This window comes from Acinonyx jubatus, chromosome B4 (genome assembly GCF_027475565.1).
Source record: "Acinonyx jubatus isolate Ajub_Pintada_27869175 chromosome B4, VMU_Ajub_asm_v1.0, whole genome shotgun sequence".
Classification (NCBI taxonomy): Eukaryota; Metazoa; Chordata; class Mammalia; order Carnivora; family Felidae; genus Acinonyx; species Acinonyx jubatus.
The window spans coordinates 123,674,471-123,701,774 of NC_069387.1; the positions used below are offsets into that span (position 1 = coordinate 123,674,471).

A 27,304-nucleotide genomic window follows, 5' to 3' on the forward strand; every position below is an offset into this window, starting at 1 on the left:
TTAGAGCCAACTTAAATCCTTTTTAAAATGGGCCTATAAGTTAACAATATGCATTTTTAGGAAATGTGTAGTTGAGATTATACAACAGTTCTTGAATTGTACAAATTTAGAAAGCCACTGAAAAGCAGAATTCCATTTTCAGCTACACTTTTTTTCAGACCCTTTTTCCTTTGCTTTTGTAATATATACATGGGTTTTCTTTTATTTTTTCTGCTTCACTTACCAGTGAATTGTGAATAGCTTTCTGTATCTGTAAATACAGAGCTACATCATTATTTCTGGTAGGCATTGTACAGAAGTGTGGGTGGTATAATCTATTTAACCAGTTTCTTGTAGGACAGCATTCAGGTGCCATTTTTTCCAAGTTTTCCATCTTATGCACAGCCCTGAGTATTCTTCCACATACGTGTTTGTGCATGTTGCTGAATATTTTGTGAGACTGAACTCCTGGGAATGAAATTATATGTGTTTTTAAAAAACTTGGTGCATGTTGCCAAACTTTCTTCCTGAAATGTAACCTTATATTCTAATCAGCCATGTGTAAGAATTGAAACAACCAATTAAAATTTTTCTGTTTGAATAAACTAAATACATTGGTCACAGGTAGTCACATTTTGTGGTCTCCCGCTAGAGGGATGTTTTAAAAGCCTGATGGAACCTTGTTTGATAACTTCTAAGACTTTTCCATCTGGGGAGCAGCACGGGATTTGGGAGAGCTTAGCACCAGACAGACATAGGCCTAATTCCCACTTCTCCACTTGTTAGCTGTGTGACCTCCAGACAGATTTCCCAGTCTCCCTGAATCTTGGATAACTCCCCTATAAAGTGAAAATTTCACCTGAGAGGGTTGTTGTGAAGAGCAAAGGAAATCACACATATTTTGAAAAGTGGATGGCCTAGAAAGAAGATACTGTTTCTCTTGCCTTCGCTCTCCTTATGCAGGAGCAAAATAAACTGGGCGACCAGGAAAGTCACATCATTTCTCTTTTTGTGTTGTGTGGCCCTAACACAGACCTTGACAGTCATTAGGACTTGATGGTTGTTGATTGTAACCAACAATTGGCTAAAAGTGACAGAAGCAGCAGGGTTTCCAGGTTTCATGCTGGGTCTGAATATGATGGCTAAAGCTTTTAAGACCTAGATCAGCCTTATTTATGGACTTGAATCACTACAAAGGTTCTCCTGCCCATGAATCTTTTCCCCCTTTACATTTTGTATTCCCAAGTATTCAGCAGTTGCACTGTGATGGCATCTGTAGTCTGAAAGTTTTTACAGAAAAGATCAGATTTCAAGGGAGCTGGGCATTGTTTCTTGGAAACCGACTTACATTAAAATTGTTGATCTTTGAAGAGAAAAAACTGCAGAGTGAAAGAGGGCTATTACAGTTCTTTTATCTGCTAAGACCACTTTGAGTAATAATAGATTGATTTCTGTCTAAAGAAAGATTAGAGACTTCTGAATATTAGGTATTTGAAGGACTTAATCCCTTCCCATCTTTCACATCATATATTTCAGCATATCCCCATCAGTGGGCAGGTTTTTCTCTTCTGCTCATTAGCGTCTGTCTTTAAACGTCACACTTGTAGTCACACTTCGTGGCCATCCAAGGAGATTTCATGCCCTTTTTAAAGAGCATATTCTCTTACTTTTGTTCATCTTATTGCTGATGGCCAGACTGGGTGACCTGCTGAAACGTATTGTCTCTGCTAATTGTTCATAAGGTCATTATGTAGCACTTATTTCTGACTTATCAGGTGAAATGATTTCAGATATCTGGAGTACAAAGAGTTCCATATATAAAAGCTAGTTTTCAGATGTCTAAATTATGTCTGTGAAGCAAAATGGTTGGGCATTTTGCTATCGTTTCCATAGCAATGTGCCATTTATTTGTAGCTGTGACATCCCAAGGCTAAACAGTCACAAAATCAGTTTGGTCTTTGGAGCTAGAGCGCTTTTGATGATGACCTGACTTATCACCCTGTGGTTCAGAGACCCAGTATAGGAAGAGTTTAGTCCTTGTAGAGCAAAGCTTTGCCACTGATGATTCTTTCTGCACATATGGTGTCATTTACCATGTGCTTGGCATATCTTCACTTCATGGCTTAGAAATATTTGGAGGGCCTAAGCAGTCTGTTTAGATCCATGTTAGAACACTTGAAAATTTTATGCAGTTATCAAATTACCGCTTAGATTCAGCCTTGGGACAACTTGAAGCAAAAATTCATAATAATGTCAAATGAGGAAGGACTTTTTCATTATTATTAAACACCAAAATGGGTGATGGAGTATATAGTCTCTCCCATTTGGAGATTTCTAAACTAAAAATTAATTATTAAAATAATCCAGGTGGCCTTAGTTCAGAAGATTTAGATGTTGACATGCCTAAAGAAAGGGGGTGGGTGGATCCAGAAAGCTACTGCCAGTTCAGCTCCAAGATTCTTTTTCTGTCCCAGTGAGACCTTGTCCTGCTGTATTATCTGGACGTACTAGGTTTAGCATCTGCCCATACAGCTCTCTTCTGGTGTTTACACTTTCCTCTGAGAGGGTAGTGTATTAGTTACAAAGTTTTAGTATCAAAGATTTTAGAGAAGGGTGATTGGATTCTACTGCAAATTAGTTGCCCTAGTATTATTTTTCTTATATTTTTATTCCATTGAAATCCACATAACATTCTTTTTTTAAAAATTGTTTTATTTATTTATTTTAGAGAGAGCGTGCACGTGTGAGCACAGGGGAGGAGCAGAGAGAGAGAGAGAGAGAGAGAGAGAGAGAGACAATCCCAAGCAAACTCCATGCTGTCAGTGTGGAACCTGATGCAAGGCTTGATCTCCTGAACTGTGAGATCGTGACCTGAGCCAAAACCAAGAGTTGATGCTCAGGCTACTGAGCCACCCGGGTGCCCCAGAACCCGATAATATTATTTTGAGATTGACAAGTGGAAGTTAATTTATGTTCTGATTAGCTTTTCACAGAGAAATAGTCTCTTCTGGTATCTCTGGCTGGCTTCTTGCAGACCAAGGAGGAAACGTATACAGCTGTCCGTACGGGCCATAGCTGTCAGAGCACATGCACTCAGTGCTTGTTCAAAGGATAATCTAGGGTCTTGTTTTTGTTTCATTTGTTTAAAAATTAGAAGTGATCATTTTCGAGGATTGCTCTCCTTTAATCCATGAAGTGCTGAGTGTCTTAACGAATTTATGTAATTTTTAAACAGTGGAGTTTATGCCTAGCATCGACGTGAACAAATGCATCATTTTAATTAGAGATAAAAGGACATGAAAATCAAAGTATACAAAAGAGATTTGTGTCCTGAGAGCATCTTTATTGTTCACTAAACAAAAAAATGTTTGGATGAAACAAGTTACATGTTTAAAAAGGTTTTTTTTGTAAGTTTCAGTAGTGAATCTAATGCCAAAAGTTGGTCTGTTAGTTTTTGTGCAAATTCAGCATAGTTTCTGTCGTCAGAGATTTGGCAGTTGCTTGCCTGGGTGGCTCGGGCTCAGGGTCTTTCATGAGTCAAGATGTCAGCCAGGGCTGAAGTCATCAAAGGCTGGGCTGGGGCGTGGGAAGGTCTGCCTTCATGGTGGCTCCTCCACATCAGACCTTTCCATAGATGGCTCCGGTGTCTTCATGACACTACCCGCGGCTAGCTTCTCTACCCACCCCCCTACCCCCACCCCAGAGGAACATTCTAAGAGAAAGAGCAAGCCAGAGGCTGCAGTGCTGTTTCTAACCAGGCTCCGAAGTTGTACTCTGTGGCTTCCACCTTTTTTTCTGTAGAAGCGAGTCATTAAGTTTAGCCCACACTCGAAGAGGAGAATTAGTTTTTTACCTTTCGTAGAGAGGGTCAAAGAATTGGCGAACCTTTTCTAAACCGCTATGGTTTGCCTCAGAGGGGGGACATAGCATATAGTTAGCTCCCCGCCCCCTGAAAGCTTCGAACTTTCAGTAAGTTGACATCTGATCCTAAAGCATCCAGATGGAGTTTCTGGATGAGAGATTACTCAGAGTCAAACGGAGGACTGTAGAATTTTGAATCTTCTTGTTACAGAAATGAAGAAAACTGAGGTGGACAAGGTGACGGGACGGTAGTGGTTGTGAGGTCTGTCTTTGACCTTGCTTTAGGATGGACACCTGAGATCCCTTGACCTAGAGAGGTGCTGTCTCTGTTGTACTACGGCGCGTGTTCTCGATGTTCCTTACTGGAACTTGAGATTCAGTTTTCCCTTTCTCCCTCGTGTGTGGAGAACTAGGAACCAGAGCATCGAATCCTCACTAGATAGTTATTCCTGGTTCTGTTTTCTCTGCATAGCTAAAGGAAGAATTTTAATGCAAACATAACTTTTCCCCTAACTTCTAAGAAGCAGATTCTTTCTCCGCCAAGAGAGGTGTAGTGAGATTATGCTCTATTTCTTGATGTGGCAGAATTCCAGGCAAGTGTGTGAAGGAGTGAGCCTTCGTGCCATATGGAATCTACAAAGACCTGTGCTGCCGGCTGCCACCTTGAAACACTTAAGAGAAGCGGGTTTCCTAAACCTCTTGAGTGTGTTTTTAGTGTTTTAAAAAACCTCTTTTTAAACTTGCGTAAAGGATAGCTTGATATCTCCAGACTAGTGAGGTAAAACATCCTTTAAGAAAAATCCCTTTAGCCTAAATGTGAACGATTTGACAGTTCTCAGAAAAATTAGTCTTGTGACAAAATTAATTGGGGTTCTGTTTGTTTTCAGCGATGTGTATTTTCTGATTAGTGCCCTTTGGCTGTTTTGGGGTTTTTGTTTTTTGTTATTTGTTTTTGTTTTCAGTTTGTTTTTGTAATTGTGACCAGTGTCTCCACTATACCTTCCTACCTCCTTTTTTCATGATGAAACTCCTAGGCTATTTAAACATTTTAGAAGATGACACACATGCAAAAAGTGCTTGAGAATGTTTGTTTTCGTCTTCCGAATCAAAATTTCTGTTTTCAGGTTCTTCTGCAGCTTGTGCTATGGCTGCCAATGCCAGATGGCACCGTTTCTGAGAAAAGAGCTAGCTTTTGCTTAGAAGTAATACCCACAAACAATGCCGAATTAGCATAAGCAAATGTCAGTGAGTTAACACAAAGCCAACACTCTTTCTATCTTTTCTTTCCTTCCTAGGCCATGGGTGTGGAGAGTGACCAGGAAATTGTACAGATGATTGGAACAGAGGAGCACGTGATGGCTGCATTTGGGCCCAGTCTGGAAGAGTGCCAGAAAGCTCAGATTTTCACACAGATGCAGGTGTGTCTTTTCATGTCGTCCTTTGCTATGAAAGGGAATTGGAAATTTAATGCTGCCCATGGATAAAGCATCGGATGCAGTCACTTCTTGGGGTGTAGGTGTGGGAGGGTGTTGGGGAGGACCAGTAGAGAAGCTTCTTTGACTTGTACTTTAGGAATTGGAAGAAGGAATTTGCCTTGACAGATTATCAGCCTGTGGTGTCTAACTTGGAAGGGGGATATGTGGCAAGAGGCTTTTGTTCTGATATAATAGCAAGTGTGCTTTTTTCATTTATTTGCCTAAATGATTTATGATTTTGAACTACAACAACTCCAGTGTAGAAGACTTTTTTTTCCCTCAGTTCTCCTCAATTTCCCTTTTATTCCCTACTTCCAGTTGCTTTCAGTGTCCAGTGTGGTCTGAATCCCTTTTTCTGAATTCCCAGCGTCATCAGCAAGAAAATTCAAGATCAGAAACCCTTTACCAGGGTAGAGCTCTGTAGAGCCTTCATCGACCTGCTAAGGAATTCCTAGTTGGAACCTGGGGATTTTAGGACACAACACTCAAAGATGAAGACAGGGAGATATATATGCTAAACATAATAAAATGAATTGTACTTCCTGCCCTGGTGACAGGGAGCCCTGATGCCCACATTTAGAATGTTTAGTCCCACATTTGTAAAGTACTTTGCTCCATGTAAAGTGGTGGCCTTACTCATAGCCCTGGGAGGCAGGGATTCCCTGCTATCGAAGCACAACAGACTGTTCTTACGTATCCATACGTACATTGTCTGTTCTGTGGGTTACTTTCAACAAGGTGTAAATTCCAGGCTGCTTTTTCCTTGTTACCCAGGATGCTTGTAGAGGTAGCATTTTCCCACTTACATCTGTTAGTGTGTGTTGATGTTTTCTTAGAGTCAGAAAAACATTCAAGAAGGTTGATCGTTGTACGTCAGTGTATATATAATCCCAAGGCACAAACCAGTAGGGATTTACTGCCTTCCTCTTTTTATGCAGTTAAGTAATAGCTCCAGTTATTGGGCAGGTGGCATCAGGAGAAGTTGTTTGGATCTAGGAGGTTCTATCTGTGGTCTTTATTGAAAACAAAATATTTAGTGTTCATGAATCTTTGTTTCCAACTGGAATTGTACTGTACAAGGGTTCCAAGAACATGAAGAGGAAACGTTAAGAAACAGCCAGGAGTTGGCTCAATGTGGGGAGACATGCTCTCTCCTTCAAAGCTACGAAATGCTGAGGAAGAGTAGTTTACCTTAATGGTAGTTCAGCGGATTCAGTGAGATCTGTGAATATTCATTTTATAACAGATAGCATCATTGTTGCTCAGATAACCCTGTAACACCATGGTGTGGCTTGTGTGAAAAGGCTAAATAGTGGGTTGCAAAATCATTTATTTTTTTTAAATAGGTGCTGACAGAAAGTTAGCTAACTGAATGAGAGAAGTTCAGTTAAAGGTGAGGGGAATATACAAACAGGGGGTGTAAGGTTGACATGGTTTGTACTCTGTGTGCTGGATTAGAACATTGAATAATTATTCGCAGCTAATAAGAGGCTATAGAGAAATGCATACTCCGAAATGGTTGGTAAGTTGAACACGAGTTCGGGCAGTGTGGCTATTTGTTATTCTAAGTGAACATGGAGCAGATCTGCAGTGTATTCTTCTATAATAGAACTTTTGACAACATGGCACTTAGTGGATTGCTAAACCACCTGCGTTGTGTTTGTGTTTAATGCCTCCCTTCTCAGTCTCTCCTCCATTCCTTCTGCCCACAGAGCCTTTTGCTGGGCCTTGGTCACGGACGTTTTCTATCATCCTTGTCAAGGGCTGTGGTATAGAGAGAAGAAATTATTAGCCTTTTGGAGGATAGGATGCACTTGGGGGTGTCATCTTGGCCTGTTCGTGACCAGACTGGGCTCTTACCCCAACCCTTGGCAACATTATTAATTATTTTAAGGAAGAGCTGACTTTTGCTATATAGAAGGGATACTGGGCTCCCCTGTGTTCCTCTGTTTTTCCCTCAAAGTGAAGGATCTTTAGCCTCTTTCCCAAGGGAACTGGAAGACCAAAATTTAATGAGGACAGCTTAGTTTAGGGAAGACTGAACTGCCTGTCTCTTGGCAGTTCCCACTGACTGTGGGCTTGCTTTCATTAGTTACTCGGTCCCCACTTGCTGCTAGGTCCCTGCAGCAAGGCTTGGCACAGTCTTAGTTTATCATCTGCTCTAACGGATGTTTAACTGAGAAGATCCTGGGTCTGATGTCCCGATCTCCCCACGGAGGAGTTCTGTTCAGTTCCTGGCCCTGAACCAGTCAGTGGGAATCAAAGAAAAAGATGACACAACGTCTAGTTGGAGAGACATACCCATAAATAGACAATCAAATTACGGTGTGGTCTGAAGTGGAAGGAAAGCACTTAGTTCTTTATCCATAAGGAATTCAAGTAGAGAAAAAGGAGTGGGGTTAGGAAGGCTTCAGAGAGGAAGTGATACCTGAGCTAAGTTTTGAAGCACAGAAAAGAAATTTCCCAGACATTCAACTGGGGACAGGAATTTCAAGGTAAAGAATCAGGAATCCTAGCCCTCTCTTCTAACGGAAAGCCAATTTAAAAAAACAAACAAAAAAGTGCGTTCATTTGTTGCTACAGAATAATAAGAACCACATCATCTTCTTCTTGAAGAACTTTTCATTATGGGAAAACCTCAACACATACAAAGTATACAGATTAGTATTATGAATCCTCATGTGCCCACCACACAGCTTTGATAATTACAAAACGCTTTGACATTCTTGTTTCATGTAAATGTCTACCTACTCCTCACCAGTTATTTGATTAGTTTTTAATACTTCATTTTTATATGTACATTTCAGCATACATAAATTCTAAGTCTTAATTGCACAATTGTGCATAATTTTTATCAGATGTAGAATATTTTTCCATTACCCTGGAAAGTTCCTTCATGCCCCTTCTTAGCTACTTTTTACCTCTGTCCTCTGATTTTCTTCCCCACTGTTCTGATTTTTCACCACAGATTAATTTTGCCTGTTCTAGAACTTTATAGGTGGAATTATGCAGTATGTACTTACTTCTCTGTGGCCAGTTTCTTTTGCTGAGCGTACTGGCTGATATTCATCCAAGTTGCTTTTATGTCATTTATCCACGCAGTTCCATTTTATTACTGAATAGCATTCCATTGTATGAATATACCACAGTTTATTTTTTCCTGTTGATGGGCACTTGGTTGTTTCACTCGGAATGAATAAAGCTGCTGTATGCATTCCTGTACAAGCCTTTGCCTGGACACTTCAGCATTTCTCTTGGATAAGTACCTACAAATAGGATTGTTGGATCCAAGAGCCATTGTGAATATAACTTTTTATAAAGTTGGAACTGCCATACCTTTTTCCCAAGCAGTTGTACCATTTTGCAGTCCCACCCCCCTGTGTGAGAGTTCTGATTGGTCCGCGTCCTCACCAACATTTGGTCTTGTCAGTCCTTTTAATTTTAGCCATTCTACTAGGCGTTTAGTGGTGTCTGTACCATTGTGGTTTTAATATGTGTTTCCCTGATGACTACTGATGTTTAACACTTTTTCATGGACTTACTGACTGACTTTATTGGTGAAGTATGTCCAAATATTTTGCTCGTTTTCCTCGTTGAGTTGTCTTTTTAGTATTGAACTTAAAAGTCCTTTAAAAAACATTCTGGATATAAATCCCTTGACAGATCTATGTATCATAACTTTTTTTTTTTTTGGTTTGACTTACAGTTATTGATTTCTGTCCTGTGTAAAGAAATTTCTCTTACTCCAAGGGCAAGAATATGGTTCTAGTATTTATGCTTATGTCTAAAATCCACTTAAACTAATAATTTTTTTATTTGTTGTGAGGTAGAGGTCAGAGTTAATTTTTTACTTTGTAGCTGCTTAATTGTTTCAACACCATTTGTGGAAAAGATTTTCCCTTGCGGATTGAATTGCTTTGGTACTTTTGTCAAAAATCATCTGACCATGAAAGCATGGGTTTATTTCTGGATGTATCTTCTTCCATTGATCTATTTGTCCTTATGCCAGTATCACACTGCCTTGAGTACCATAGCTTTCTAATCAAAAGTAGGTAATGTAAATCTTCCAACTTTCCTTTTTCAAGAGTACTTTAGCTATTCTAGGTCTTTTGCATTTCCAAGTAAATTGTAGAATCAATAGATTTTTGGTCAGTTTGGAGAGAATTGTAACAGTAAGCCATCTTAACACTATTAAACCTTCCTAGTCCATGAAAATGACATAACCCTCCATTTACTTAGGCTTTGTTTTCTCCCAGCATGCTTTGTAGCTTTCAGGATAGAGGTCTTAACATGATGTGCTTCCTTTTTGAGGGAAAAGAGGCACAGCTCCAGAATGTTAACTGTGGACAGTGGTTCTCTCTGGGAGGAGGATTGATGGCTGCTTCATATACGTAATGCATGTGTGTATATATGCATAATCTGTTCATTTGTATATTCTAAATTTCCTACAGTGATTATGTATCAATTTTGTAATAAGAAAACTATAAAATAAGGGAATCAGTGTATTGGACAGCATATAATGCATTTTGTCATTGATCCATGACAAATGTTGATTTTTGACTAAACCTCATGCAGCATTCTCTATAACCAGAATCCTTGTCTTTTTGCTTATAGTGTTATGTGTGGGTTGGTGTTTAATAAATTTCCTCTAGTGGTGTCATTCAAACATCATTATGTTCTGTTTTTATAGGCGTTAAAATATATAGGGAACAAAGTAAGGAGGCAAAGGATGTGGGGAGGTGGACCAAAGAAGACCAAAATAGAGGAGGCAAGAGAACTCCTGGCTTCTACCATCCTGACGCACGTCCCAGTGAGTAGCACTGAACAAGTCTAAGCTGTGGTCATTGTGGGGTCCTTGTGTTGAAGAATTTTGAATACAAGTTTACATTAATTAAAATCTGATTCTGTAAGAAAAGAGAGACTCTGAAAAGGACTGGACTGCCCCCGTGGAAATAATCTCCCATTATCAGTGGTTTATTTGTACTTTGGGAATGTTAGCTGTATTCCATCATTATCATCCTGTTTACTCTCTTGTGGTTCTTTTGATCTAAAATTACAGTTTTTTATATTCATACCTATATTAGTGCTGCTACTAGATTTCATGGTTTTGAAGGGCAGAGATGGTGTTAGGTTTTTTGTTTTTTTTTTTTTTAATTTTCACATATATTTCGTATATATATATTTCATACATATATATACACATACATATGTGTGGGTGTATATATATGATACATATATATATATGATACATATATATATATATACATATATATATATGTTTTTATTTATTTTTGAGAGAGAGACAGAATGTGAACGGGGAAGGGGCAAACAGAGGAGGAGACACAGAATCCGAAGCAGGCTCCAGGCTCTGAGCTGTCAGCACAGAGCCTGATGTGGGGCTTGAACTTACGACCCATGAAATCATAACCTGAGCTGAAGTTGGACGCTTGACCAACTGAGCCACCCAGGAGCCCTGATGGTATTAGATGTTTTCAAATGAGGCAAGCTTATAGGGCCTTGCTCACTTATTCTTTTTATTGTAAAATACATATCAAAATTTACCATCTTTAAGTATACAGTTCTGTGGCATTAAGTACATTCTCACCGTTGTGCTACCATTACCATCATAGATACTTTTTTAAAATACTAGATGGTTTATCTCCTAGACCTTGAATTTAATTTAATTTGATTTGATTTTAAGTTTATTTATCTTGAGAGAGAGCATGCAAGTAGGCTTTGCGCTAATAGTGATATGGGGCTCAAACTCACGAACCGTGAGATCATGACCCGAGCTGAAATCAAGAGTTGGACACTTAACTGATTGAGCCAGCCAGGTGCCCCATAGACCATGAATTTTAGAGTTCACATTGTCCAGCCACCTTTACTTACCGTACAGATTCTCCAGTCCAGACAAGCTGGATGGTTTGTCTTGCCACCCAGCTGGTTAGAGAGAGCTAGAATCCATCTTTTGGCCTTGGAACCTGTGCTTAATGCAGTTGACCCTTGAATAAGATGGGTTTAAACTGTATGGGTCTACAGAGAAAGACAGATACCATATGTTTTTACTCTTAGGTGGATCCTGAGAAACTTAACAGGAACCCATGGGGGAGGGGAAGGGAAGGGAGAAAAAAAAAAAGGTTAGAGTGGGAGAGAGCCAAAGCATAAGAGACTCTTAAAAAATGAGAACAAACTGAGGGCTGATGGGGGGTGGGAGGGAGGGAAGGGTGGGTGATGGGTATTGAACAGCACATCTTTTGGGATGAGCACTGGGTGTTATGTGGAAACCAATTTGATAATAAATTTCATATATCTAAAAAATAAAATAAAAAATAAAATAAAATAAACTGCATGGGTCCCCTTATATGTGTTGTTTTTTTCTTTCACTAAGTACAGTGCAGTACCATAAATATATTTTCTCTTCCTTAAGATTTTATTAGTCACATTTTTTCCCCTCTTATTTTATTGTAAGAATACAGTATGTAACAATCAAAATATGTGTTGACTGTTTATGTTATCAATAAGGCTTCTGGTAAACAGTAGGCTATTAGTAGTTAAGTTTTGGGGAGGTAAAATTTGTACATGGATTTTCAACTGTGCAAGGAGTCGATGCCCCACATGCCTATGTTGTTTAAAGGCCAGTTGTATTTACTTTTTATTAATTTAGCATTAAACAGAGATTGGCCATGAGGGATGTGGGCCATGAGGGAGTAATCATTCCTCTCCATTTACTATAACGTTACCCTTTCTAAGTGATAGAATTATTTATTAGACATTCTTACCAAATACTGTAGTCTGGCTTATAATGAGTGTATTGTTCATGTGTATTATTCACAAATGATCTAATTCTAGGGTTACATACTCTCCCTTCAGGAACTGATCATAAAGCATAGTCAAGGGATCTGTGGAAGTGGACAGTGACCACCGAAATACATTCAGATTGGATATTCTTATTTTAAAACACCTTGTTGGCTAAATAATATACAGATCTCTGATTCTGCCATTTGTATGTATTTTGACTAACTCAAAGAATTAGAAAATTCTTAATATCAAAACTAGGTCTCAATAGAATTTAAAATTCTGGATGACCATTTAAAAGTCAGGACAGCTACAGTGAGTGTCTCTGGCTCCCCACTGCTTTTCCAGGCAGCCTCTCTGTCTCCAGCAAAGACAGAGACAGTCTCTTGGACTGCCTCAGTGCCTCAGGACCCAGAGAAAGGAAGTGGTAACTGCGAGTCCATGGGCCAGCCCAGGGAGGGTGGTGGGCTCCACCTCTTTGAGGGAATGGCATGAAATGTACGGGGAAGGAAGGAAGGAGTTGATAGTGGCTAATGTGCATTGTCTCAGAAATTTTCTCTAACTCCTAAATTACAGGTTAAAGAATTCAATTTCCGAGCAAAATGTATCTACACTGCAGTTATGGTGCGAAGAGTGATTCTGGCCCAAGGAGATAACAAAGTGGACGACAGAGACTATTATGGTAACAAGCGATTGGAGTTGGCAGGACAGGTGATTTAATTACTTTATGTCAGCGGGCCTGAGCTTCAGGTGTAGGTGTGGGGTTCAAGGTTTTTCAAAGCATTAATGCTTACTCAGAATCCCAGTATTAAATAAAAATGGAGCCTCTCTGGCCGAGGTGAGGTATAAGGGCTTATTTCTCTACCTGCTGTCTCTTTCCCCGCCTCTCCTCTGGGGGATTCGTAAAAGTTTGCTCTGTAGCACAAAGTGTAGACTCTAGCGGGGTCCATGATGATCTTGCCCCACTGTACCTTTCTAGCCCTGTCTCATGCCAAGGCAGGCCATTTACATCTTCCCAAACACTCCATGATGCTCTTTCATCCTTCCACACCTTTGAGTTCTGCCTTCTGCCTAAGTTGCCCCTCTCCCGTGTCCCTTTACCCTCCCCCAACTGAGGAGCTGCTATCCATTCTTCATTCTTGGAGTCACCCTCTTTGAAACCTTCTGTGAACCCCAGGAGAAGTTAGTGCTCTGTCTTCCAAATGCCAAAGACACTTTGTTCAGGTCTTTATTTATATGCTAAAGTCTACATAATTCTTTACCTGCAAGCTTCTTACCCCCCGCCCTAGACAGTAAGCTCACTGGGGACAAGAATACTTTATATTCATCTTTCTAATCCCCCTGTAAAGTGCCAGGCACCAGAGATGCATTGGTGAGTGACACTCTCTGAGGCACCTGGTCTCAAGAGTGCATTTTGGTAGGGGAGACAGTGAACAAATAAACAGCAAAGAAACGAGGTTATATTAAACAGTCATATGTGTTTAAAGAAAACCCCAAATAGGCTAATGTTAGAGAGTTGGGGTGTTGGTGGAGGAAAGGCATGTTACTTTAGTCAGCATGATTAGGAAAGATCTCTTTGAAAAAAGTGCTGTATTTTAAGCTGAGCCCTCGGACATGCCTCTGAGAATTGAATGAGAAGAAACCAGTCTCAGGCAACCTTGGGAACTGCATTCCAGCAATAGCCCTTTGCACATGTGCACAGCCCTGCACAGTTCCAGCACCAGGGGGCTGGAGGAGGATCAGGGCAGCTGGAGTGCATGAGGCAGTGGGGCCGGGGGCGCAGGGAGGGTGCAGAGGACATTGGAGAACTAGTCTGTGGGCCATGGAAGGGGTTTTGGATTTCGTTTTCCTTGTAGTGGGAAACCATTGGAGAATTATAATCACGGAAGTGACATGATCTGATTTTTATTTTAGAAAGCGCTGATATGGAAACGAACAGGCCAGGAATGAGCCAGTTAAGAGGCTGTGACAGTATTCCATGTGACAGATGTTGGTGGCTAGGATAACAGATACTACAACTAAAACTTTAAAAGTAGGATTAAAAAGTGATAGCAGTTTTAGGTTTTGGAAGAAGGTTAGTGTCTGGACTGCTGGGGAAGTTCTGTGTGGTTAATGGTTGATGCTAGCAGGTGGGTTTTCCGCCACCTTCAGATTGACCTCTGTTCAGGGTATCATGGGTATCCCCACCACCATCAGTCCCAGTTTTTAGTTATTTAATTGGCAAAAATCATGCTGTTAAATGAGTTCATTAAAAAAATGTTGATTGTTTAGAAGCATAAGTAATGGAGTCAGGAGAGGAGAGACTATCCTGTTGCTTAAAAAATTAGAATTAAAAAGAGAGTTCCCGTGTGCAAGAAAACATTGCTTTATAAACAATGTAAAGACATAAAAGGCATTGTGTTGGCAAAAATGTGTAAAAACAATAGCTGCTAATTTCACACCCCATGGGATGAGGGAGTATAAATGTGCTTCAGCTTTAGATAACAGAGCTGGATCCACTGGCCAAGTGGGTTCACAGAGCTTTCCCTCCGTCTCTCTGCCACCAGAGGGCTGGCAGGCCAGCCGCCAGTAGAGGTGTTAGCAAAACCTACCGATTTCAGGCTTAATCTTTTCACCTACCTTTTCTTTTTCGGTAATGTGTTCATTATTTGCTGAGCATTACTCTATTCTTTGTCTGCAAATTTTTTGTGTCTAATGCAGCTCGCTTTGTATGGGTGAGATATGGAACGGCACCAAAAATCCGGCACCCTGGAAAGCCAGGGATTTCCACCCTGTGACAAAAGAATGCCGTCTTGACTTCAGAGATTGCCTAATCCCAGCTGTTCTGATAATGTAATTAAGGCTGCCTAATGTCTTTAATTTTGCAACCAGTTTGTGTGAAAAGGAGAATTTGGCACTCTGAAGGCTTAACACTAAATAGCAATCTCAAGACGCCTAATTAGAATTCTCTGACATTAAGCTAATTGGTGAAACTGTATTTCAGCAGCTTAACTTCTTTATTAATTTTTTTTAGCATTTTCATTGAAAATCAATTGATGAGCTGTCAGCATTTTTTCCTTAAATATAATTTGCTCTTTAGTGTTCCTGTCGCAAGCTGGCTGGAAGGCCTAATACTAGCAATGAAAGGTGTTGAATATTATCACCAGCGTTTCATCTCTTTTAATCATTTTACTCTTGACCTAGATAATGTGGCTTATTGTGTGACTTGGCCTTGTAGTTTCCTACTGCCCTGTGAACTGGAGAACGTAATTTCTCTTAAACCAAAAATCTAGAGGGGGAGAAATTTAATGAGGCAGTAGTTCTGTGGAGTGTGCTCTTAATGTTTTACTTGTTTAGGACAAGAGGCGTTTCCTTGCGTTTGAATCGGGGGGGCTATGGCGAATTCAGCTGGGATCCAAGAAACTTTGTCATAATTTGAGACACAAAAGTCTAAGTGTAAAGGACTAATTAAAATAGAGCTGAGCCTTTGTGGTTTAGGTTAAGGGCATTTGCTTCTGTTCAGGAGGCTTATTCAAGTTCTTTTGCCAGTTTCCACAGGAAGTTGCTGCAATGGGCCTCTTCATCCTGCTCACCCCTCTGCACCTGCTTCCATTCCCATATTCTTTCCATGAGTGAAGCTGCTGGGTCTGAGTTGAAGAAAGGATTAAGCTCTCAGAGGAGGAAGTTTTCTTTTTAGAACACTTCTGACATGGTACATTCAAGTCCAAGGTCCTGGCTTTCCTCTCTGCAAAGTTGATTTTAGTAGAAAAGTGGAAGGACATGTCCTAACTTAAGGGGGAAAAGCATAAAATCACATTCCACTTTGGAAATTCTTCAGCAGTTAGCTCGAGGAGAAAACTCATTTGCTTTGAATATCTTCTTCATTATGAGTCCAGAAAGCTACCTATGGGTTATAAACATTCAAGAATATAGTCAGTATGGAACTTGGATAATCTTTAGCTTACATGGTTTCACTGAGTTCAGAATTCCCACTTCAGTAAATAGTGTATATATGATGCCCCCATGATATTACTTTAATGTTTTTTTAGGTGACTTAGATTACAAAGACATCAAGCTTTTTTCTTTCTCTGTAAAGGAAAAAAAAATGCCTACAAAAGGGAGAAAAAGAAACTAACGCAATTAATTGTACAGAGGCACTGAAGTGTTTGTAGTATCTATTATATTTGATTGTTGAAGAAGCATACCTGCTGTTTGTTTGTAGTGAGCCACCAGTTTAGTTTTGGGAACTTTTTATAGATGGTATTCTGGTTATTTGTTGCTGTGTTGCATGCTATCCCAAAACTGTGGCTTAAATTAATAACCATTTCATTATACCTCACAGTTTTGTGGGTCAGGAATTCAGGCAGGATTTGGCTGTGTGATTCTTTTGTTTTACATGGTGTTGATGGAGGTCAGTTGGTGGTACTCTGCTATAGGGTGTGGGAAGGGTGGAAGGCTGGTCTTGGCTAGGGCCTGACCTTTCCAGTGTTGTGGCAATGGAGTGGCTCAGGGCTCCAAACGACTGTTTCCTGTGAACAAGACACAACCAGTACAGCCTTAATGACCTAGTCTTCAGCTTCATTTATTTCTACCCGATTGGGAAAAATCGGTTACAACCTCCACCCAGATTTGGGGCAGTGGGAAGATTTGGGCCACACTTCTCAATGTGTAGTTCAGGAGTCACCCAGAGATTTGTAAGTTTACATACATAATTGGGGTTTCCTCCCTGTGGTTCTGTCATTTTCCTCTTTCCAGCTATTGTGGTAGCACAGATCTTTTTCCTTTGGGTCTTCAATCCAGTAAGACTTTGGGTCTCTCTCTGAGTTTTAGCTTCTCAATGTAGCTTTGACACTTCTTACCAATATGGCCTCCCCTTAATTGAAAAGCCTTAACAACGGGAAATGCACCCAGTGCCATTCACTTTTGAGACATGTTGGCTTTCCTCCAGTTTCTGCCTGCTTTTAGACACTCTTCAGTGGCCTCAGATAGTTTTGATATTTTGTCTGGAGTTTATAACTATTAGCAGATTGAGCCCATCTGATAGGAGCTTCTCTACCAATTCTGGAAACAGAACTGTTCTTGTCTGTTCTTATGACTTCCTATTACATCCCATTGACTTGGTTTCTATGGTTATACTATTTCAGATAGTTACCATGGCTTAATATCATTTAATACTTTATTATGTAATTTTTAACATGAAAATAAAAATGTTACATAAAGTTTTGAAGGGTACAAGTAAAATCAACACCCTCAGAGCCACTCTCTGACTTAATAATTCTTAATAATCAGCCGTTAATACCATTCCGTTAACCAGTGTATTTCTTCCTTACTCTGTTTCTCTTTTCCCCTTATCCTGAATTTTTGCACTTTTTTTTATTATATCATCTGAATTTTTAATTTAAAAAATGTAATATATATTATTAAAGTATAAGTTTTGCTTATTTTTGAGTTTTGTAAAAATAGATTCATACCATGTACCTTTTTCTGGAACATTTTCTTCATTCAACATTGTTCTTAAGATCTGTATTGTTGGGTGTCACTGTACTTCCAGTTTTGTATTATGTTCCATTGTATATATGGAATATGATATGATATAGATGATAAATAACACTTTATCCATTCTACCAGTCAAGGCTTTTGTATGATTTCCCTTTTTAAAAAATATTAACATTCATATTTATTTTTTCAGGTGCCCATATGCAAGAGTTTCTACAAATAGGATTGCCAAATCCTAGAGTCAAGTTAAATCTTCAGTTTAACTGGAGAATGTCAAACTAGTTTCCCAAGTATTTGTACATTATACCGTATATGAGTTCCTGATCGTCTCCATTCTATGCCTTAGTGTCAAACTTTAAAATTTTTGTGGTATTAATTTGCATTTCCTTTATTACTAATGAGGTTGAGCCTCTTTTACATATGCTTATTGACCATTCCTGTTTTTCCCTCTTTGAAATGCTTTTTGGGTTGTTTGCATTTTCCTTATTGATTTAGAATTTATTTATTTATTTTTTGTAATTCTAGGTTTTGCTGGTGGTTTCCTCATGGTGACTTTCAACTATATATTCCTCTCTATTTCTCTCCTTTAAATTTCTTTTAAACCAGGAATTAAATTGAGAGGCTAGATCAAATTCAAGTTCTTTTTTTTTTTTTTTTGGCTAGAATGCCATTGTACAGTTTGCTGTTATATCCTATCAGGAAGAGTATGACTAGTTGTATCTATATTTGGTGCCATGGGAATTGATCACTGGGAATTTGATCCCATGGTGCCATGAGAATTGATCATTGGGATCTTTCTCTCATGTGAGAGAGAGAAATTCCAGGGAAATATCCAGTATTTGGGACCCTGATTCATCTGTGAAGTTCCCCATCAACTTTTCTCCTGATGGTTTTATTTAACAGCTGATGATGATTATTCCATTATCCATTGTCTAATTAGGGCATGGAAAATAGTGATACTTTTTCTGCTTATTTTAGCTAGAATTTTTCAATAAAGAATACTTTTCAGTATCATCTCTTTGGTTTCCCTGAGACATAATTTATATGGAAAAGGCAGAATAAATGCTTGCTGGATTTTTTTTTAGCCAGTTTATAGAGTATTAATTTAGCTCTCTAGTTACCTCCACAAATGAAGGGTTGTTTTTTTTTCTTTCTATCATCATAAACTTAGGAATTTTAACATTTTAACTTAAGTGTTAGAATTACTGTCTCCGTTAAAAAAATAATAATAAAAAGCCTGCTAGTTTTTGATAGAGATTGCATTTGAATTTATAGATTTGGGGGAGAATTGACATCTAAATACTGAGTCTTCTAATCCATGAACATAGTATATCTCTGCTATTGAGATTCTCTTAATGTCTCTCAGCTTTTTGTATACTAACCTTGTATCTTACAAGCTTGCTAAACTCATTGGTTCTAGTAGGGTTTTTTTTTTTTAAGACTCTTTGGGATTTTTTTTATGTGGACATACATGGTATCTGCAAGTAATAACAGTTTTCCTTTCCAACACTTACATATTTTTTTTCTTGCCCTAGTGTAATGAATGGTACCGCCAATACAGTGTTGAGTAGGAGTGGTAAGAATGGGTATTCTGTCCTCTTCCCCAATTTTATAAAGCAAAGCTTTCAGTTTCCTGCCCTTCCCAGTGGTATCTGGCCCCTGCCATGTACAAGTGCAGAATCCTTGACCCAGGCATGTTTCCTGCTCCTCTCCCAGGGAAAGATGGTTTGGCTTCTCCTCCTCTTTCCTCTGGCCTTGTACCTTTTCCTGGAATTGGTGACCAGCGGGTTTGCTGGCCTCCCTCCAGTGGTAGAATGCTGTTGCTTGTTACTAGATGTAAGACTTAGGGTGGGAGCAGGGGGGCTTTCCTCTCCACCCTTAGGAACAGATGACTTTTGCTTCTGTCCTTCTCTCAGTGCAGGTCACCTTTGCCCGGAACTATTGGCAGGAGGGTTTCCTGACTTCTTCAGTGACTTAAAGATTTTGCTTCATGTGAGAGAAAGTCCAGGGAAATCAGGTTTTATTGCTTGTTCTAGTGAAGGAATCTTTCTCCGGTCTTTTGCTTTACTTCAGTCTTCCATGAGCACTCCACAGCAAAGAACTTGGGGGTATGGATCCTCTTGTAGGTCTGAGGCTCAAAAGGCATCTAAGCTTCCATGGTAGCCCACATTTGGATTGTAAGAAGTCCTTAAAATTTTGACTGATTTCTTCTTCTATGGCAGACTTCATCTCTGTCATGTGTCCCATCTCCCTTGGGAGAGACTGTTACTCTTTGTATTCAGCTCACCTGGGTGCCTTGCAGCCTTACCTCTCTGTTGAACCCCAGAAATGTATGACTTCGTAGTTGATTTATCTGTTTGTGTTATTAGAGTGGAAAAGTATGTTGTCGTGTGACTTTCTGCATCCTACTGGATGTGGAATTTGCAAACTTTCTTAAGCTCTCTACTCCCTCCAAATCCTAGCTTTCCTTCCACCTCTGCTATTCATCTCTTCCATGAAATCATTCATTAATCCTGTTTTCCAATAATCTTACATAAGGGATTAAACACTTTTTTTTTTCCTAGCATTGGCTGAACTGTGTCGTTTCAGACTTTACTTTGGTCTCTATTGCCTTTACATCCTTCTCTGCTTATGTAGACTTATGCCCAGACCATTGGTCTGATGATTGTGTCTGAGTCTGTGGTCCAGTTTTTACTGGTCTGGAGAGGAATGAGTAAAGATGGATGATGTGAGTTTTATCAAACAAATTGTATTTACTTTTTTGTGTTTTTCTCTTGAGATTATTTGCTCTGCCATTTTTGATGTTAAAATGTGTTTTTGAAAATGAGATGATGTCAGTACATGGGTGTTTTTATTTTATAACCTTTTTATTGAGAAACATTACAGACAGAAAAATGCATAAAACATAAATTCCAGTTTAATAAATTGTAAAACAAATAGCTTTGTAAATAACACTCAGATTGAAAAATAAAATTTCAACACTTTAGAAGGTCCCCACCCCCAACATATCCCTACTTGATTGAAATCCTCCCCCTCCAAGGTAAGACCCTTAGCCTGATTTTTATGGTATTCACATCCTTGCTTTTCTGTAGAGTTTGGCCATCAAATTCTAGTTCAATTTTTGCTGGTTTTGAACTTTATGTAATGGAATCATACTATATATATATGTGGCTTCTTTCACTCAATACTATGCTTTTAGGATCCAGCCGTGACTTTGTGATTATTTTTTGTTCATTTTCATTGCTCTATAGTGTTCCATTATTTCGAGTATGCTGCAATTTGTCCAACTAAATTATTACTTGTTTGACTTCAAGTTTATAGCTCATACAAATAATGCTGTGAATATCTCCTGTACTGATGCACATTTCTGTAGGGCTGTGGTTCTCAAGGTGCCCTTCCCCCACCAGCAGCTCCTGGCATCTCCTGGGAACTTGTTAGAAATGCAAATTCTTGGACCTATTGAATTAGAAACTGTAGGGGTGGGGCCAGCAATTTGTGTTTTAACAATCCTTGAGCGTGATTACCATGCATGCAGAAGTTTGAGAAGCACTGCTGTGGGGGTGTACCTGGGGAGGAACTGAGGGGGCTTAGGGAAGGCCAGATTAATGAATGGAAAACTGTCCTCCAAGTAGTTGTAGCAATTTACATTTTTACCAGGGATATAGGAGAGGTCCAAAAGGCACCACATTTTTTGGTGTTGTGAGACTTTTTAATGGTAATTCTTCTCTGCCACTCCCCTTTTGGGTTTTAATTATCTTTATCTGTAAAATTGAAACTTAGGTCACTGGTCAGTGAAATCTAAAAGTCTGGAAGTGACTGGTCTAAATGAAATATATTTGAGTACAGAAATTTTGTCATCATTTTTGCTTTACTCCCAGTGCCTAGCGTAGTGATAAGCACATAGAAAAGTACATATTTATCCAGTTGAATTTTAAAATATTTTTTCATTGTTCAGCAGTTTCTCTCTTTTTTAAAAACAGTTTAATAAGGACCTAAAGTTTATCATACAGACTAGTAATGCATTTTGAAAGTTCACTGTATACTTTTTTTTTTTTTTTTTAGCTTTTATCACTTCTTTTTGAAGATTTGTTCAAAAAATTTAATTCTGAAATGAAGAAGATTGCAGACCAGGTGATTCCTAAGCAAAGAGCTGCCCAGTTCGATGTTGTGAAACACATGCGTCAGGACCAGATCACCAATGGCATGGTGAATGCCATTTCCACCGTAAGTCCCCACGCATTTGTTGAGGCTTTTGTAACTTATTTATACCTCTGTTCAGTGGAATGGAAACTGAAAGTACTTTGGGAATGTAGGTGAAAAAATAACGTTTATATTTGGAGGATGTTTACAAATCACACATTTTTGACCTTGAAAGACAGTCCATAGTTTAAATGTTATCACTAGGAATCTTGTTACTGTGTAACTTTATTGCCAAATTATAGTCTATGTTCTGTAAGGCCATAAGAAAATAGACTCTTACATAGAGGAAAAATCTTTTAGTTTAACTGAGAATAGCCCTTCTTTTAAAGGATACTTCTTCCCCTTGTTTTCTGTAATAAAACTGATATATTGCAAGCAGGTTTATTAATGACAGTTTTTGTCCAAAACAATACAAAATGTTTCATTTCATTGTAGGTTTATGTTCCTCGTAGGGCTATCAGCTGTTCCTCACGTGAGTGATGAATTCAGGCCTCGGCAGCTGCTGTGTATTCAGGGCCCCTGGCTGTTCATAAAGGGTTATCAGATAGGTTTTTGCTCCCTTTCTTAAAGCATAACAACTATAGGTCTATCTGATGAAGTCTAGTTGTGTTTTGTATGCCAGACATAAAATTAGTTTTATAGATGGGAGTTTGCCCCGACAAAAGGATAATGTGCTAGAACACGTCGATTCCCTTAACAATGACAGAATTAGTGGCAGACTTGCTTCAGTTCTTGTCTTTAGAAACTAGCAGGCGGGTCTGTGTGAACTGTCCTTGCCGTGACAGCTACCTCTAACTTGACACGAACTGGGCCTTTGTGCCTATTTAGGCACATTAAACTCTTGTGGCCCGAACTTGTGTGAAAGTAGCTCCCTGGACATTTGAAGAGAAGCCTCCAAAGAGCACTTGAACGCACATCAGTTAGAATTACTTTTCCTCGCTTTCTGACCCATGATTTTCAGGTCCTGAATGCTTTATGGAGTAGTTCTTTTACCCCTTAGGGACACGGCTCTACCTCCCAGAGATAGCCTGCTTATTTGAAAAAGCCTTGTTGTAGGTGTACCCCAGTCTGTAGGCAGCCAGAAAAACTTGTGTTCTCTTCCTAAATTCTGTGTTACTGTAAGTAGAATATTTGCAACAAATACGTTTTCTCAGAGCAATTTTTAGTCTCCTTGTCTGTTTCTCTCCTCTCCCTTCTTGTAATACTCACGCAGAAGACTAGAACAAATCCTCTTGTTGGACACCTTGGCTTCACTTCCCATCTACTTCCCGTTTGCCAGCAGCTGCTGCCTTATTTTAGCTCTGTGTGGAATATTTATTTACCTTCCTCACACCTACTCTCTGGGCATCAGTCCATTTGCTAGTTTACCCTCATTCAGAGCAGAAAAGGAGTTCACTGACGAAGCAATGCAAAAACTTGTGGAATAAATGTGTTTGCTCTGTTTCTTTGCTTTGTAAAATGTACAGAGCTTCTTCCTAAAATTTAACTCTTTTCCATGTTACCAAGAACTCAAAGTTTCTGCAGTGATAGATCTTTACTGTAATGATGATTAAACGTTAGTTCGTGAGGGAACTGCCCCAGAGTCACACATTTTAATTCAAACAGATCACCTTATCTCCTTCTGAAACTCTAGCAGTTTTAGAGTTTTTAGCTTGGGATCTGTGAGCCCCCCTGTAAGTGAAATGTTTTAAAATTTTGTGTTCATGGTCCTACATGCATGTTTCCCAAGAGAACAGACACAGCTTTCATCAGATTCTCAAAAGAAAAATGAAGACTCACCGTTTAGCAGATGTAGTCCTTTCTTTTGACTCAGATTATTGAATCAGTGATTTTTTGACATTTTCTACTTTACTTTTCTACGCATACTCTTTTCTACTGCTAGTTCATGTTACCATGAATTGAAAATTTAATTATTGCTAACCTTCATCTTTAAATTATCTTTCAGAATATTTAATGTATATGTTTATTTGCTACAACTATAAGGTGATAGATTTAATATGATTCAGTATATTGAATGCAAAGAAGATAAACTAAATTTAATGTTGAAGATTTATTTCCTGTGAATCTATTTTAAAATTGACATGACAGCCACAGAGGATACATAATATTTCTTCATATGAATATATATGCAGTTTTTAGCCTTGATTAAGAAGCTTACAGTTTATTCATTATCCCTGATAACTGCTATTGGAGTCATTTTTCTGGTCCTTTTCTATTAGTATATTCTCCTCTAATTAAGACAGATTTTGGAAGACATCCAAATAATGACACATTCCAACATGAAATTATCTCTTTGAGCTTCCAGCTACTTTTACCTTAAAATATGTGTAGAAATTGCTAGTGTTCTGTTAATTAGCTTATTGCTTCCAGTGGAAGTCTCTGGTTGAACTGGCTTGCCAGGATATAATTAGTTCTTCAGACAATAACTGCTATGACATGGTAAGGCTGATACATCACAGCATTCTGGCCTGGTTGCTAGACATAGGTGATATTCATTAAATCCCTAGAGAAATCCTAGGGAGTGACCAGCCTAAATTTTCATTTCAGTTGTGATATTTTGATTCCTGAATATGCACTGTGGCTCTCATTTCACAAATAGTTCCTGTAATGAACTTCTTAGAGGGGCTGGAAAGTGTCAGGCAACATACAAACGGATCAGGGGTGGCCTTAGGTCTTTTTATATATTTATTTTCTTCTACAGGGAAATTGGTCCCTAAAGAGATTTAAAATGGACCGCCAGGGTGTGACTCAAGTGCTGTCTCGCCTGTCGTATATATCCGCACTGGGCATGATGACAAGAATCTCTTCTCAGTTTGAAAAAACAAGAAAAGTGAGTGGTCCTCGATCCCTCCAGCCATCTCAGTGGGGAATGCTCTGTCCTTCGGACACTCCTGAAGGAGAGGTAAGGGATCTAACGAGTCTCTGCTGTGTCAGAGGTAATATCTGTTGGTGGTGTTCTAATTCTGCCCCTGTTCCCCCCAGGCCATATCCTTTTTTTGGGTCAGTCACTCTCTGGCAGAGAAAAAATTGATGCAGGCTGTCAGGACGACATCAGTGTCATTCCAAAACCAGTACCTACAGAGGCATTCGATTTAGTACCTCACCTAAATAGAAATATGATCCCAATTTTCTTGTTTTAGCTTATCCCAAGAATCAAACCATGCAATGAAGAGGGGATATGAGAATGTGAGGGAAAATTGGGAGGCCCATCATCTTTATTCACGAGGATCTCTTTTTATAAACAACTCCTTATTTTCCTTAGGTGTGCTTGGTGGGCATCAGGTTTTTGCCAGGGCAGCCAACAGGGAGCACAGAACCAAGCAGCTTAAATAGGTTTGCTCCCCCAGCATCACCATTTCTGCATCACGGCCCTTTCTCCTTCATGCTGACCATTGTTGGTTTTACCCGATTCTGTTCGTTGTGAACTGTGAGTTTCCGGAGGAAAGAACCTCGTCAGGTTCACATTCTACCACGAGTTCCTAGCACAGAGCCTCGTCCACAGTAGAGGCCCGTTAGATATATGCTGAATGAATAAATACATTAGTTATTACATGTAAAAGATGTAAGTTCCAAAGAGTAGGAATTTGTTATGACTTGGGAGAGGTGAAAATAGAAGGCCAGGCAGAGTTACAGTTTTTTAGAAAATTATCATCCGTCTCCTAATTTATCTTAAACCCTATGGAAATGCACACTACAATTATGCAGCTTGTCACATTTGCATAACTTCTACTTCTTGAGCTTTGGAGCACTGAATTTCCGGAGATGGCTTCAGCTAACTTGTGCATCACTGTAGCAGATGGTTTTGAAGAATGGAAGACAATCTTTACATGTCCCATGTCTCAACTGTTTTTTTTTTTCTTACTTGCTGTGTTATGTCCTTGTTCATATTTCATCTTAGATTTTTGGGGGATTGTGTAAAAATTCAAAAATCTTTACTTTTCATTTTGAAGAAACTTCAGATGTACACAAAAGTTGCAAAATTGGTACAAAGAATTTCCATAACCCCTCACCTAGATTGTTCAGTTATCAGCCTGATGAAATTAAAATTGATAACAGTATTGTAATCTATAGATTACAGCATACATTACAGATTATAGAATCTATACCTTATTCAAATCTTGCCACTTATCCCACCAATGTCTTTTTGCTGACCCAGGATCACCCACTGCTTTCGGTTGCCATGTCTCCTTAATCTCTACTCTGGAGCATTTCTTCGGTCTTGTCTTTGCCTTTTATGACCAAGAAGCTTCTCATGAACATGAGATCATGACCTGAGCCAAAACCAAGAGTTCGATGCTTAGCCCACTAAGTCACCTGGGTGCCCCATCCTTTACTGTTTTTAGACAGTGTCCTCTTAATGACTGTGACGTTCTGTTGTCTGGGAATAACAACTTACGTAGTCAGCTTTTTTTGAGGATGCATTAAACAATGCCATCATTATTTGCCATTTTAAATAGTACTTCGCTGAGCACTTCTGTGGCTAAATCTAGGTTTATATCCTTGCTTATTACTTTAGGGTAAATTCCTCTGGATATACATTTTTAAGTCTTTTGTATCATCCCCAAAGTGTCCCCTACAAGGCTGTACTGCTTTATGTTGCTGCCAGCAAAGCGGTGAGCTATTTTCAGACACAAATGGTACTTTGTATTACTAATGGTCATTCTTAGAAATGACTGTCCTTTGCTTTTTAGGCATGTGGTTTGGTTAAAAACTTGGCCCTTATGACACACATCACAACTGACATGGAAGATGGACCCATTGTTAAATTAGCCAGTAACCTGGGAGTAGAAGACGTGAATTTATTATGTGGGGAAGAGCTCTCTTATCCAAATGTGTTTCTTGTCTTCCTCAATGGTGAGTGTATCACAGAGACCTGTTGATCCTGATCAGTCTCTGGGTGGGGAGTAGGAGGGAAGCCATTATTATCCAGGTATTTAAAGGACAAAGGTACTTCAATTCTGGGCCCAAGGGCCTTAATTTAAAGGTAGAAAAATGGTAACAGAAGCAGTCTAACCCACTGGCCGGGGCATCAGGTGCTGAGGATCCCAGGCCAGAGCTAAAGGTAACGTTGCAGACACTGGCTGCGTCCTGCCCTTCCACAGATAACCGCTAGGCCAAAGTGGAAAAAGCTCAACATGGCCTCTTTAAGTTCAAGTTAAATATGTGAGACATTCTGCAGAAACAGATCAGCCCTGACAGCATGTTGACTTCTATTCAGCCACTCGGTGATGGATTGTTAGCAGCCTGTCGCGAGAGGTCCCTTTTTTCCTGCTCGTGTTCCATTTGCTTCTTTCATCCCCTCTGAGTCCTCCAGAGCCTTGGCAGCAAGCGTGCCTCATCCTTGTGATTTGGTGGCCTGGGTACCTGTCCCGCCACACATCCTGCAGGCTCGTCCTGACCGCCTAGCTCCCGTGCTCTTCTCCCCTTTCCTTCTGTTCAGGGGGCATTAGGCCTTCACTGTGTGGGCAGGTGAGAAGCAAAACAGGGCTGTTCAGTACATCCCAGCGACCGACACAGAG

General features: G+C 39.4%; 1 protein-coding gene across 2 annotated transcripts in view; it reads left to right on the top strand.

Moving 5' to 3' along the window:
• The window catches only part of POLR3B (RNA polymerase III subunit B), a 102,853-nt gene that overhangs the window by 20,384 nt on the left and 55,165 nt on the right, over window positions 1-27,304 (top strand). For both annotated transcript variants that reach the window (XM_015068828.3, XM_053226682.1), the window contains exons 10-15: window positions 5,136-5,258; window positions 10,006-10,125; window positions 12,687-12,821; window positions 21,648-21,809; window positions 24,487-24,687; window positions 26,477-26,639. In XM_015068828.3, the coding sequence (XP_014924314.1) occupies window positions 5,136-5,258; window positions 10,006-10,125; window positions 12,687-12,821; window positions 21,648-21,809; window positions 24,487-24,687; window positions 26,477-26,639 (904 nt within the window). The remainder of the gene's footprint in view (window positions 1-5,135; window positions 5,259-10,005; window positions 10,126-12,686; window positions 12,822-21,647; window positions 21,810-24,486; window positions 24,688-26,476; window positions 26,640-27,304) is intronic.